The sequence below is a fragment of the Oncorhynchus mykiss genome, chromosome 27, assembly GCF_013265735.2.
Source record: "Oncorhynchus mykiss isolate Arlee chromosome 27, USDA_OmykA_1.1, whole genome shotgun sequence".
Classification (NCBI taxonomy): Eukaryota; Metazoa; Chordata; class Actinopteri; order Salmoniformes; family Salmonidae; genus Oncorhynchus; species Oncorhynchus mykiss.
This window is the reverse complement of record NC_048591.1, coordinates 24,248,408-24,262,060: the sequence shown is the minus strand read 5'-3', so window position 1 is coordinate 24,262,060 and position 13,653 is coordinate 24,248,408. Positions and strand designations below refer to the sequence as shown.

At 40.1% G+C, this 13,653-nt stretch overlaps 2 protein-coding genes across 3 annotated transcripts; one reads left to right on the top strand and one right to left on the bottom strand.

The window, feature by feature from the left end:
- Positions 1–427: 427 nt before the first annotated feature.
- On the bottom strand, positions 428–3,843 carry LOC110507835 (non-histone chromosomal protein HMG-14). 2 transcript variants are annotated; one of them, XM_021588187.2, is made up of 6 exons: positions 3,580–3,843; positions 2,240–2,263; positions 2,125–2,154; positions 1,970–2,008; positions 1,728–1,862; positions 428–1,521 (listed from the first exon to the last, which is right to left on the bottom strand). In XM_021588187.2, the coding sequence occupies exons 1-6, from the start codon at positions 3,595–3,597 to the stop codon at positions 1,459–1,461; spliced, it is 309 nt and encodes a 102-aa protein (XP_021443862.1). In that variant the 5' UTR covers positions 3,598–3,843; the 3' UTR covers positions 428–1,458. The 2 variants fall into 2 exon arrangements, with proteins under 2 accessions (XP_021443862.1, XP_021443861.1); XM_021588186.2 differs by having other exon boundaries at positions 428–1,524; positions 3,580–3,842.
- A 351-nt stretch (positions 3,844–4,194) lies between these two features.
- On the top strand, positions 4,195–10,943 carry LOC110507834 (guided entry of tail-anchored proteins factor 1). Its single transcript, XM_021588185.2, has 5 exons — positions 4,195–4,347; positions 6,001–6,166; positions 10,104–10,171; positions 10,337–10,451; positions 10,772–10,943. The coding sequence occupies exons 1-5, from the start codon at positions 4,207–4,209 to the stop codon at positions 10,843–10,845; spliced, it is 564 nt and encodes a 187-aa protein (XP_021443860.2). The 5' UTR covers positions 4,195–4,206; the 3' UTR covers positions 10,846–10,943.
- The last annotated feature ends 2,710 nt before the right edge of the window (positions 10,944–13,653 follow it).

Sequence of the window (13,653 nt, the reverse complement as noted above, 5' to 3'; positions counted from 1 at the left end):
CAAACGTAGCAGGTTATAATTAGGCTATGGTTAGTTAAAATGGTTGGTTAGCAAAAATTATCGATACTATTCGAATATGCAAGTTGTCACGGACATAAGCTGCATCCTTTCAGGACATTACCCATTTCAGGCGATGTATTTATGGTACAACAAATGCCATTTATGCTATAGGAAAAAATAATTGAAAAAAAAACAAACACTGCAAGCAGCCTAATGGATCATTGTAGGCTATTCGAATGTATTAAATAAACTCGACAACAGAGTGAATTTGGTCCACCAGTCGACGACCCCTGAAATAGTGCGATTGTCATGCAGCAGCTTGTCGAATAACCTACTGAGTTGGTGTATGGCTGCACTCAATAATAGAATTGCAGTCCTATGCTCAATATTTGGCAAAAAAACAATCACACATTTTCGCAATATGGTATAAGAGAAATTTACAGAGTATTTAATCAATTCACAGTGAGTGTCTTAATTATAATATCATGTTTACATTTCACTTGTGATCAATAAGAGAACAGAGAAAACAAAGACATTACAATCATTTTAATTCAATTGGCATGTTTATACCAATAATAACAACACAGATACAGCTACAACGACAAAAAAGAGAAACTGTACACAAAATTCTAAAACCACATGGAAATCTACGGCTGCTATGTTCACTTGTAGGATTAAGTGAAAGTACAGTCAATGTTTTATCAGTACCCTCAAAAGGATAAGCTACAACCAGTATGTTTAACACTGTAATGTATTTCATGTTATTAGCTTGGCTAAAAACACACGAACCATCCTCAAATCGTACCATTACATTACATACTGCATAGAAATTATGGAAAAAAAAGAAAAAAAAACAGTTTCACAGCAGCTATATCAAATGTTATTGCAATGCCATCACCGAACAGAGACAAAAACCATTTCACATAATGCACAGGCCTGATGAAAAATCCAGCACATGTACTAGGGAGAATGAACCATAACTGTGGAGTCATAATACGGTGTGGATAATAGTTACAAATTCATAGAGCACAGCTTAAAACAGAATTACCACCTTCCTACCCAACATACACAATAAATAAAATAAGTATTATTGTGTATAAACCTCCAACCCTTCTCCATACAACACAGGTTAAATAAACTGTCCCTCATAAAGCCTATGGAATGTTAGTGTCAGACAAGCTCTCCCAGTTGAATAACAAGTTCCTGATATTGGCGTGATTGCATGTCATTGCTACAAACCTGCCCCCCTCCCTCTGACAACTGAACCAGACCACAAAAGAAAAGGGAAACACACAATGACCATAACCTTTCTTCCAGAGGTGTTAAAAAAAAAAAAAAAGTTTCTACAATCTTACTACTACACAACCTGCTTTTTCTTAAGAAAATAGTTGATAAAAATATTCTTCTGAATTGTACAAGAAAGGAGGTACAGGGAGCACTGGCAAAAGGGTAAGGATGTTATTCTGCCTCATCCTCCTCTTTCTCAGGCTCGTCTGCATCAGCATCTTCCTCTTCTGCTGCCTCCTGGCGGATGAAAAAGTTACGTTCCCATATTATAGAACAGTTCTCTTAGGTCTAGTTGTTTACACTATTTGTATGTGGGGTACAAACAGCTGCAATGCCAATTATTGTTGGTCTGTTTGTAATACCCAATACTCCTGATTTTGAATGTCGTACATCACTGGCATGGCATATCTTATAATTGAAACTAAGGTAACAAGTCTTACCTCCTCAGCTTTGGCCTCTCCGTTTTCTGCCGGTGTTGCTTCTTCCTCCTCAGGATCTTCTTTCTTCTCCTCAGGCTTGGCCTTCTCTACTACCGCCTTTACCTTTTTGGGTTTGGCTGCTGCCTTGACTGGTGTCTACAAGAATCAGAAATACACGACATACATTTCAATGTACAAATGCATAATATGTATAATTGTGTTTTGGGGGTTGAAATTAGCTGAAATTACAACATTTATTTTACCTTTGCCTTAGGCTCTGCTTTAGCTGGAGTAGTGGGTTTCTGTAAAATAATGCATATTAGATAATTAGTCCAATTACAAATACACAATAGCATCTATTCACAGAAAACATAAACAGGATATACAACATAAATTTGATCATATATAGCAAACTTACAGATGATAACCTCGTGGATCTCCTCTTTGGCTGGTGAGAAAAAGACAGTTAAATCAGCTATTGCAGAAAAAATGTATTCATAATATAAAATTGTATAAGAGCATTAAATACTAACCTCGACTTCAGTGTCATTATTTGCCTGTGAGTGGGTGGTGGGAGAGAAGAAGTAAAATTCTTAGTAAAAACCAAGAAGAACAATCCCACAATCATAGGTCAGGAGCTGCAGAGAGAAGTGGGTGTGTAATGCTAAGGGGGATGGGCTCACAAACTGTACCCCCACTGCCCCATCCCCAAATTAGATACAAATTATGTAATCTGAAAGTGAGTGGGGGAGGGTAAGCATTTAACATTACTATGCCATTTGACTTTTCCCATTGTCATGGTGCAAAATGGAGCCTTTGTGGTACCAACTACCTAGAGAGTGACAAGTAAAACGGTATGTTAGTTAGGCTTTAGTAGCCCATACGCATAAAGGATAATAAGCAGCCCCTCCCCCATCAACCGACGGAGATTTGTTATATGAAGGCATCCATCCACACGTTACGTCAACTGTATATTCCCGCCATTAGTTGAATATCTATAATTCCCCGATACCAGTTCACCCATATGCGCTGTGGAGCATGTCTTCAGAAATTCGCTGTTACATAATGCAACATTTGTTAGGGAAGCAAAGGCAGGAAATGCACACAAACAAATCCCCAAAAACTGAACACGTGACCAGCTCGTTTTCTTTAGAATTACTTTCTCTAAAACCCCATTAAAGTGATACATGGCGCCGAGTTGTCGATGCCTTTCCTATTTGCAGGGGCTGCCATGACACTTCAAAGACCGTACCTTTCCGTGCCATAGGGTGTCGCGCATTACAATACGCTTTACTGCACATTGGACACAAAATGATAATATAGGATGCCACAAGCATGGGCTATTAAAAGTATATGAATATAAACGTGAACCAAATATATAGGCGATTAAAGCAATCCCAATATTCACAAAATATCCTTTAGATCATGCACGCATTTCTGCAATGGCAACATGTAGCTTAGTTACATTGCAGGTGGGTTACACCCCTTTGTCTGATCTCATTGCTGAGAAGGCTATTAAAAGCTACTTTACATTCATGAAAGACCCGATATGCGTCAAATTAAATTATATGATTAAGTAACTTATATAAAAAGTACAAGCTGCGATAGTTTATCATGTAACGTTACAGGTTACTAAAATGAGAAAGTGAGATCGAAAGCAAAATGTTACCACACTAAGTAAAAAGGCGCCACTTCCATTTCGACAAGACAGACACACTAAAAAACATTCATACTTTAGAGAAAACTTGTTACATTGTATCAAGCATATTTTAGAGTACATGCGATTGTTGCAGATATTTATAAAAACACTTCATGTGAGAAATTATACATTGTAAAATAAGGTTTAAATTAAAAGGTAAACATTCCAACTTACTTTGCTTCTTTTCGGCATGGCTGCTTTGCTTGTATTGTCTAGAGAATTAGAGGACAAATTAGCCTTCTCAGTTACTGAAAATTCAATGCAGGCTTCTGAATGTGTCCGATGTAAGTCACTCAATTCCTTCAGAACACACTGTAACTAACGTAAATATTTCATCAATAGGCCTACGTCCAGAAACTAGCTGAAACTGGATTGGATCCCCCCTCTTTATATTGTATTCCTTATCCTACCAACCTGACTGGCAATTTATTCTCCGCCCCTTGTTGCCATTGATTGGCTTTAACGTCCAGGCAACAGATTTTTAAACCAAAGCAAGTTACCTGTGTGGGTAGGTCTGTATGCCAATCAGTCGTTCCAACGAAAAATGTTGACTTTAGGGGTGGGAATAGCTAGATTCAAAATGATGTGTTATTTTCGTTGATATTATATCAGAATAATGTACACATACTGTAAATGACCGTTATAGAATTGTCAGTATTTTGTTTTTATTGAATAAAGTAATGTAGTAAATTTAGCACATTTGGATACTGAATTTATATATTACATTTGAAGTTAATAAAATAGGCTGTATTTGAATTAAGTACGTTTCTAATATAAACCTCAGCACATAGTTCAGCCTGGATGTGGCGTCCCTTTATGACGAGCGCATCAGCAACAAAGGTTGATAAAAAAATGGCTGCTGGGTGCGCTTGGTTCCTGGTGTTGGGATCTGTCTTTTTGTGCAATCTCTTCAAAACACTCTTGCCGACTATTTCCTCTTTCGTAAGTAGGGGTTATTTAGGCATTGGTCGTGTGAGAAATGCAGGGTTGGCTTGTAAATCATGTAATGTTTTGGCAGATTTGCCCAGGTTATATTAGCTAGCTAGCTATTTCACCTCTCGCGCCCCCCATAAACAACAGCGAAGCTAACCAACCATTCCACCCTGTTGACAAATGTTAAACTGTTACATTGTAGCATGTAAGGTGTGTTAGACTGATAACATTGCCAGACATAACCAGGTAGATAATGCCGTGTAGTTATATATTGGGCACAGATTAAAATATCAACCATAAAATGTAAATAAGGTCGTCTGATGACATTTCTAGTCTAAATGCATATAATATGGGTTGTCATAGACTGGGTTTGTTTGAGCCCTGAATGCTAACTGGCTGAAAGCCATGGTATATGAGACTGTATACCATGGGTATGACAACATGTATTTTTACTGTTCTAATTACGTTTCTACGTCTATAATAGCAATAAGGCACCTCTGAGATGTTGTGGTATAGGGTCCATGTACCATGGCTAAGGGCTGTATCCAGGCACTCCACATTGCATAAGAATAGCTCTTATGGGGGTGTACCACATCCCCTCGTGCCTTATTACTTTATTAAGCAATACACTACTAAACCAGGTGTTGCATGTTCTCATGCAATAAACTATAAATGACCCAAGGAGGCAGAAAAATACTTGTCACTTGCAGAGGCAATTTCAATTACAAAGAAAATGTACTTTTTAAATTAGTAAACATTTTTGCATGTAAATGCAATTCATGATCATCATTGTATCTGAACAACACATTTAACAGGATGACTACAGTGTTTATCGGACATAATGCAACTTTCCACTACTTTTGCACTTTTGTTGCAGTAACATACTGGTAACTAGTTCTCAAACTAGGCAGCATTCTGCCTTCTCCCTACAGTTTTCAGCCATTAGCTTCATCCACGACTACCTCATGTGGACTACAGTCCTGACGCTGTGTTTTAACGTTTAGAAACATCAATAATCATTGATCGCGATACGGCTTTTGAAAAATCAGCGAGAAAGAATGCTTCAAATAAAAAAATGCACTTACTGTAGCAGTTTTGCACAGATTCATACAGCTATGGGTACCTTCATCCAACGGAACTACACTTCCCGAGTTACGCATACACACAGGTGTTTAGAGCATGCTATATAGATAATTAGCACTGGTGGTAGCCTCTTGGCTTCCATAAACAAGCGCTGTAACATGGCGTTATGGCCGCATGGGAACACTGACCCTAAACCTATCGAGGCGTGTAACAATTTAACCTTCATTTTTTGCTGATATGAACGATAAGGTCCTTATGTTCAGATTAAGCGTCAGGGCTCTTTACAAAGCTCCACCATATAGAAGACGCCTTCGTCCAATGACTCTTATGTGTAATGTAATGAAACTTAGAGTCATGATCAATGGCTAACTGGTAACCATCCCAAAGTGATCTCATATCAGAAACATGGCTACATTTGTAGTGTAATAGCCCTGCTGCAGCCAGATGGTGCTGTTATTGCTTATGCATTTAAAGACATAAGGAATAACAGCACCATCTGGTGGCAGTAGATCTAGTAGTGTGTGTTTGCTATGTTTTTGCGAAATTTAAAATTAAATGTTTGTCTGTTGGAATGTGAAGCTATTGAAGGTCCTTCAGAAAGATGCTGAGCAGGAGAGGGATATGCGGGCTGAGATCCAGGAGATGAAGAAGGAGCACAACTCCGTTAGCATGATGGATGAGTTTGCCAGATACGCCAGACTAGAGCGCAAAATCAACAAGATGACTGACAAGCTGAAGACACATGGTAAGAGAGACACACAATTGAAATTGATGTCCACACTACATTTTTATTTTTTATTTTTTTTCTGGATCCAAAAGGGGCTGTGGTAGGGGGCATGGCAATGGGCGTGGTCGGGCCAGTTGACGTTTGCATTTTAAGCCAATTTCCTGCAGTTCTACAATCCATGGAGCTGAGATACATTTTTGCAGTTTTAAAGTTAACAACATGTGAGTCCACATTCTGCCATGAAGCTGAGGGAAAATTGTGCAGTTTTAATGCTATGTTCTTATGCTCAAATATAATAACAAAATCAATACTGCTGAATTCATTGCTTTTGGAATTTTCTCCCCGACTGTTTATTTAAGTTATTGTTAGTTCTTAAAGATGATTTCCTTTAAAAATATATCTTTATTGTCTTTTCTACATACTTTACATCAGTTTTTAGTCATTTAAGTTTACATTGAAAGCATTTTTCCATCCCGGAAATGTTATTTAACACTGTTCGGTGGCCCGAAAAAAAACGCCTGCCCAAGGATTACAATGACAGAAAAATCCCTGATATAGAGATAAGAGTGATCCATTATCAAATTAAATAAAATAAAGTTTTATTTGTCACATGCGCGAATACAACAGTTGTAGATAGACCTTACCGTGAAATGCTTACTTACAAGCCCTTAATCAACAATGCAGTTCAAGAAATAGAGTGAAGAAAATATTTACTAAATAAACTAAAGTAAAAAATTAAAAGTAACACAATAAAATGTATTTATTTTACCTTTATTTAACTAGGCAAGTCAGTTAAGAACAAATTCTTATTTTCAATGACGGCCTAGGAACAGTTAACTGCCTGTTCAGGGGCAGAACACACCAAGACAGTCAGTTAACTGTCAGTCCAACACTCTAACCACTAGGCTACCCTGCCGCCCCAAAATAACAATAACAAGGCTATATACAAGGGGTTCCCGTACCTAGTCAATGTTCGGTGGTACAGTTTAGTCAAGGTAATTTGTACATGTAGGTTGGAGTGAAGTGACTATGCATAGATATTAAACAGCAAATATCAGAAGTGTAAAAACAAAGGGGAGAGGTCAATGTAAATAGTCTGGGTGGCCATTTGATTAATTGTTCAGCAGGCTTATAGCTTGGGGGTAGAAGCTGTTAAGGAGCCTTTTGCACCTAGACTTGGAGCTCCGATACTGCCTGCCGTGTGGTAGCAGAGAGAAAAGTCTCTTATGAATTTTTTGAGCCTTCCTCTGACTCTGCCTAGTACATAGGTCCTGGATGGCTGGAAGTTTGGCCCCAGTGATGTACTGGGCCGTACACACTACCCTCTGTAGTGCTTTACGGTCAGATGCCGAGCAGTTGCCATACCAGGCAGTGATGCAACTGGTCAGGATGCTCTCGATGGTGCAGATGTATAACATTTTGAGGATCTGGGGACCCATGCCAAATATTTTCATTCTCCTGAGGGGGGAAATGTGTTGTCGTGCCCTCTTCAAGACTGTCTTGGTGTGTTTTGATCATGATAGTTTGTTGGTGATGTGGACACTAAGGAACTTGAAACTCTCGACCCACTCCACTACAGCCCCATTGATGTGAATGGGGGAGTGTTCGGCCTTCCTTTTCCTGTAGTCCACGATCAGTTCCTTTGTCTTGCTCACATATTTGCACATTTATTACAAATAAAAAAATGGAAATATCACATTTACATAAGTATTCAGACCCTTTACTCAGTACTTTGTTGAAGCACCATTGGCAGCAATTACAGCATCGTGTCTTCTTGGGTATGACTCTACAAGCTTGGCACACCTCTATTTGGGGATTTTCTCCCATGTTTCTCTGCAGATCCTCTCAAGCTCTGTCAGGTTGGATGGGGAGTGTTGCTGCACAGCTATTTTCAGGTCTCTCCAGAGATATTTGATTGGGTTCAAATCCGGGCTCTGGCTGGGCCACTTAAGGACATTCAGAGACTTGTCCCGAAGCCATTCCTGCGTTGTTTTGGCTGTGTGCTTAAGGTTGTTGACCTGTTGGAAGGTGAACCCTCGCCACAGTCTGAGCGCTCTGGATCAGGCTTTCATCAAGGATCTCTCTGTACTTTGCTCAGTTCATCTTTGCCACGATTCTGACTAGTCTCCCAGTCCCTGCCGCTGAAAAACATCCCCACAGCATGATGCTGCCACCACCATGCTTCACCGTAGGTATGGTGCCAGGTTTCCTCCAGATGTGACACTTGGCATTCAGGCCAAATAGTTCAATCTTGGTTTCATCAGACCAGAGAATCTTGTTTCTTATGGTCTGAGAGTCTTCAGGTATCTTTTGGCAAACTCCAAGCGGGCTGTCATGTGACTTTTACTGAGGAGTAGCTTCCGTCTGGCCACTCTACAATAAAGGCCTGATTGGTGGAGTGCTGCAGAGATGATTGTCCTTCTGGAAGGTTATCCCATCTCCTCACAGGAACTCCAGAGCTCTTTCAGAGTAGATCTAGATCTCTGTCGGATTGACCATCAGAGTCTTGGTCACCTCCCTGACCAAGGCCCTTCTCCCCTGATTTCTCAGTTTGGCCAGGTGGCCAGGAAGAGTCTTGGTGGTTCCAAACTTCTTCCATTTAAGAATGATGGAGGCCACTGTTCTTTGGGTCCTTAAATGCTGCAGAAATATTTTGGTACCCTTCCCCAGATCTGTGCCACGACACAGTTCTGTCTCAGAGCTCCTAGGACAATTCCTTTGACCTCATGGCATGGTTTTTGCTCTGATATGCACTGTCAACTGTGGGACCTCAATGATGATCAATGGAAGCAGGATGCACCTGAGCTCAATTTTGAGTCTCATAGCAAATGGTCTGAATAGTTATGTAAATAAGGTATTTCTGTTTACTATTTGTAATACATTAGCAAAAAAAAATGTACACTGCTTTGTCATTATGGGGTATTGTGTGTAGATTGCTGAGGATATTTTTTATTTAATCTATTTTAGAGTAAGGCTGTAACGTAACAAAATGTGGAAAAAGTCAAGGGGTCTGAATACTTTCCGAAGGCGCTGTGGTGTTCCCTTCGCCCAGGTGGGAAAGGGCAGTGTGTAGTGCGTTTGAGATTGCATCATCTGTGGATCTGTGGTCTTAGTGCCCGCATCGGTTTGTGGTGGTAAATAGACGGCTACGAAAAATATAGGTAGATAGTGTGGTCTACAGCTTGTCATGAGGTATGCTACCTCAGGCGAGCAATACCTCGATACTTCCTTAATATTAGACATTGCACACCAATTCTCAGGAATGACAATGGTTTGTTTAGAAAGCACTCTTCAGTAGTATACTGTTACAATATTATATTTTTACAGTGGCAAATACATGTTGCGACAAAAACCCCAAGGCAATTTTTATGTTTTTGTTTGAAAATATCTAGTTTTGAATTTGTCAAAAAGGCAACAAAAAAAGTCTACAAGTTCACTCTTTACCACATTGTTTAGATGAGTCACAATGCAGGTGATTTTGAAATATGTTGTTTCGTACATTGACAAAATAAACTTTTTGTCTCTAGATCCTCCCTACTGTACACCCAAACAACTGTCTCTAACTCTCTCCCATGCTGTGTCAGTTCAGGGCCACTGCCTATCAACTAACATGCCTTCAAGTTCAAATCCTGTTGTTCAACAGGAATATTTCACTATTTTGGAATGAAAAGTGTTTTCACATTGAAATGCACCACATGCGTATTTCTCCAGTCATATGCACTGGTTACACATCAGGCTTATTTCCCCTGCCAACCCCTCCCTTATGCCATACCATACAAAACAGGTTATATTCCAATGCATGTTGTGTAGTATTTACACTGAAATTAATTGAGAATAACACACAAAGGGCAACTGTTATTAGAGCTGTAGAAATTCCTATATTTAGAGAATGGATACCAATAATTAATTTAGATGGTTCCTCTGCAGATAAGATCTGTTTTTTTCTTCTTTACAGTCAAGTCTAGAACTGCTCAACAAGCCAAAATGAAATGGATGGTGAATATAGGTTTTTACATCCTCCAGGTGAGTATTAAACATATTGAAATTAGAAATATATCCTATATTCTTTAATTGGTAAAAAATATACATACATTTTTTAAATGTCAGTTTTCACCACCGGTGACATGCACAAGTGATTGTGTTGCATTTTGATGCACTGAATCAGGTTGTTTTCTGTTGTCTCTCTAGGCTGCTCTGATGATCTCCCTGATTTGGAAGTATTATGCTGACCCAGTGACTGTTGTACCCAGTAAGTGGATTGCCCCCCTGGAGCAGCTGGTGGCATTCCCATCTGGAGTAGCAGGTAAATTGTGTGATTACAACGCCTGAGGATTGAGGCCCACACTCGCTTTTGATTGTGGGTAAATTCATAGTAATCAAGTTTAGTGTTTAATCTGTAAACTTTGGCTAATTATAGACGACTTCTGAATGTCTCGTCTATTCGTTCTCTTTAAATACTGAAGATAGAATCACATGACTCGTTTCCTCTCTTAACATGGAATTCTCATTGAACTGGTTCAAAATGCCATGTTGAATGCACATTTTTGTTTTTACTTACATCAAATACTACTAACTGACAACTCTGACAATTACTATTTGAACCCAGCCTTTGTATCCTTTCAGGTGGTGTTGGAATCACATGCTGGCTGGTGGTGTGCAACAAAGTGGCATCTATTGGTCTACATGCAATTAGCTAAGGAATGGGATCTTTTATTAATGTCTTATTTATTCCCCAAATGCTCTGAGAATGAAGTCAGGCATTGTTAGTCAGCACTTTGATATTAAAGTGTAAATTGGTACTGTTGGTAAGCACTTTTACAAAGCACCCCATATTCAAACATTGCCTTACATTGCCAATGTTATTGCACATATTTTAGTGTCTCTTATGTTGGCTTCGGAATCGGATGTTACACTACATGGCCAAAAGTATGTAGACACACCTTCAAATGAGTGGATTTGTCTATTTCAGCCACACGTTGCTGACAGGTGTATAAAGTACAGCACACAGCCATGCACTCTCCATAGACAAACATTGGCAGTAGAATGGCCCATACTGAAGAACTCAGTGACTTTCAATGTGGCACTGTCATAGGATGCCACCTTTCCAACAAGTCAGTTCGTAAAATGTCTGCCCTGCTAGAGCTGCCCCGATCAACTGTAAGTGCTGTTATTGTGAAGTAGAAACGTGTAGGAGCAACAATGGCTCAGCTGCGACGTGGTAGGCCACACAAGCTCACAGAACGGGACCGCTGAAGCGCATAGTGCGTAGGAATTGTCTGTCCTCCGTTGCAACACTCACTATCAAGTTCCAAACTGCCTCTGGAAGCAACGTCAGCACAAGAACTGTTCGTCGGGAGCTTCAATGGGTTTCCATGGCCGAGCAGCCGCACACAAGCCTAAGATCACCATGTGCAATGCCAAGTGTCGGCTGGAGTGGTGTAAAGCTCTCCGCCATTGGACTCTGGAACAGTGGAAACGTGTTCACTGGCGTGATGAATCACCATCTGGCAGATCGACGAACAGATCTGGGTTTGACGGATGCCAGGAAAACGCAACCTCCCTGAATGCATAGTGCCAAATTTAAAGTTTGGCGGAGGTAGAATAATGGTCTGGGGCTGTTTTTCATTGTTTGGGCTAGGCACCTTAGTTCCAGTAAAGGGAAATCTTAACGCTTACAGCGTACAATGACATTCTAGACAATTCTGTGCTTCCAACTTTGTGGCAACAGTTTGGGGAAGACGCTTTCCTGTTTCAGCACGACAATGCCCCTGTGCACAAAGCGAGGTCCATACAGAAAAGTTTTGTTGATCATTTTGTCGACCTGACCTCAACCCCATCAAACATCTTTGGGATGAATTGGAAGACCTCACTAATGCTCTTGTGGTTGAATGGAAACAAGTCCCCGCAGCAATGTTCCAACATCTAGTGGAATGCCTTCCCAGAAGAGTGGAGGCTGTTATAGCAGCAAATGGGGGTCCAACTCCATATTAATGCCCATGATTCTGGAATGGGATGTTCGACGAGCAGGTGTCCACGTACTTTTGGCAATCTAGTGTATTTCACAAATTGCTTCACTGCGTAATGATTGTATGAGCATGTTTAATGACCGTTTTAAATCTAATTTCAACTGATTGAAATGAGTTGAGCAAGTGTTGCAATTGTTTCATATTGTTATGCAATTTTGTTCATGTTAATTGTAGGCATGGTCTGTAGCACATTTTCATTTGTTGAATGAAACCTGAACTGATATTACAAAGTTTACTGTTTGGATTTTGGAAGTGTTGAAGTATGCATAAGAATTAAGCATACTTCAACACAATAAAGAATTTGAAAACTGAAGGCCTAAAGTGTTGGTTGTTCTTAGCATCTTAGGTATTTTAGAGAGGCTTTTATAAAAAACTAAGTGTACCGTTGTGGCATAGGTGGCATCTTCATTGAATGTTGCTTTTATTACAATCTGATTTCAAGGGAGTTAAGGAATTTGTCATGAGCAATAGTGTCAGAATACAAATACTCCATTTAGTAATGTGTTGAGTTGCCATGGCAGATAAATAATAATTTATCAAATTATAAAAATATATTATCATTTTGTATACTTCTTGGGTCAATAAAAAATTATCTTGGTCTCCCAGGTGAGACCGGGCTAGCGTCTCCTGTATGGTAAGAGGACGTTCTGTCCAGGTCTGTGCTTTGAACTCTGGATCTGCCTGTCTGCATGGCCATTTGGATCAGTGATTGGGGCCTGGCCAAAAAGCTCTTTCATCAAGATACTCTTCTTGCTGCGGACTACGCCATCTTCCGGTTGAGGGTCCATGGTGTCACGCCTTTGGCACTTCTCTGCTGGTAGAGTGACGGAGGGCTCATACGCCCTAGACCCCAGGTTCTCCACCCTGGCCTGGCTCTTGATGTATTTAGTAGGGCTCTTTCTCAGGCTTTGGCTATGGCTGGCATAGGCAGGCTTCCCACTGTGCAGGTTCTGGATGGTTTCTTTGAATGTGTAGAGGCGCTTGGTCCTGGGAGAGGATTCGAGGGCCTTGTTGGCACGTTCTGTATTCAGAGAGTCATCCAGAGTGTACCGGACCTAGCTTTCAAATGGCTCTGTCTGCTCTCCTTCTGAAGCCTTGAGGGAACTCACTGCCTCCTCTGCAAGGCAATACTCCTCACCCTAAAGTTGTGGATCCTCCTTGTCATAATCACCATGCAGCTCTCCATCGTCTGTGGATAAATAGGATAGTTGCTTGCACATAAAAAAAAAAAAATTGGGGCCATAATTTTCTTGGCTTTTTTTGGGATATAACATGACACAGGAACGGTTATTTCAGTCCTGTTACTTACGTGAGCTTTAATTAGTCCCAATGTTTGGGAGTTTTTTGTGTTTGCTCTCTTGTTTGCATATACTCTGTGACTGGAGAGTACACACTTCAGAATCTAATTTAAACATTTCTTTCCTCAATATCCCCTTAACTTTGCATCTGTTTATTAGTAGTCCCAATAGGCTGTAGTAA

Bases quoted from the DNA above. Each gene is read 5' to 3' on its own strand.
- LOC110507834 (XM_021588185.2), top strand. From the start codon at position 4,207: ATGTGGCGTCCCTTTATGACGAGCGCATCAGCAACAAAGGTTGATAAA. The intron at 4,348-6,000 runs GTAAGTAGGGGT...TGGAATGTGAAG, and splicing joins TGCCGACTATTTCCTCTTTC to CTATTGAAGGTCCTTCAGAA. The intron at 10,452-10,771 runs GTAAATTGTGTG...GTATCCTTTCAG, and splicing joins ATTCCCATCTGGAGTAGCAG to GTGGTGTTGGAATCACATGC.
- LOC110507835 (XM_021588186.2), bottom strand. The intron at 1,863-1,969 runs GTAAAATAAATG...TGATTCTTGTAG, and splicing joins AAGCAGAGCCTAAGGCAAAG to ACACCAGTCAAGGCAGCAGC. The intron at 1,525-1,727 runs GTAAGACTTGTT...TTCATCCGCCAG, and splicing joins GAGAGGCCAAAGCTGAGGAG to GAGGCAGCAGAAGAGGAAGA.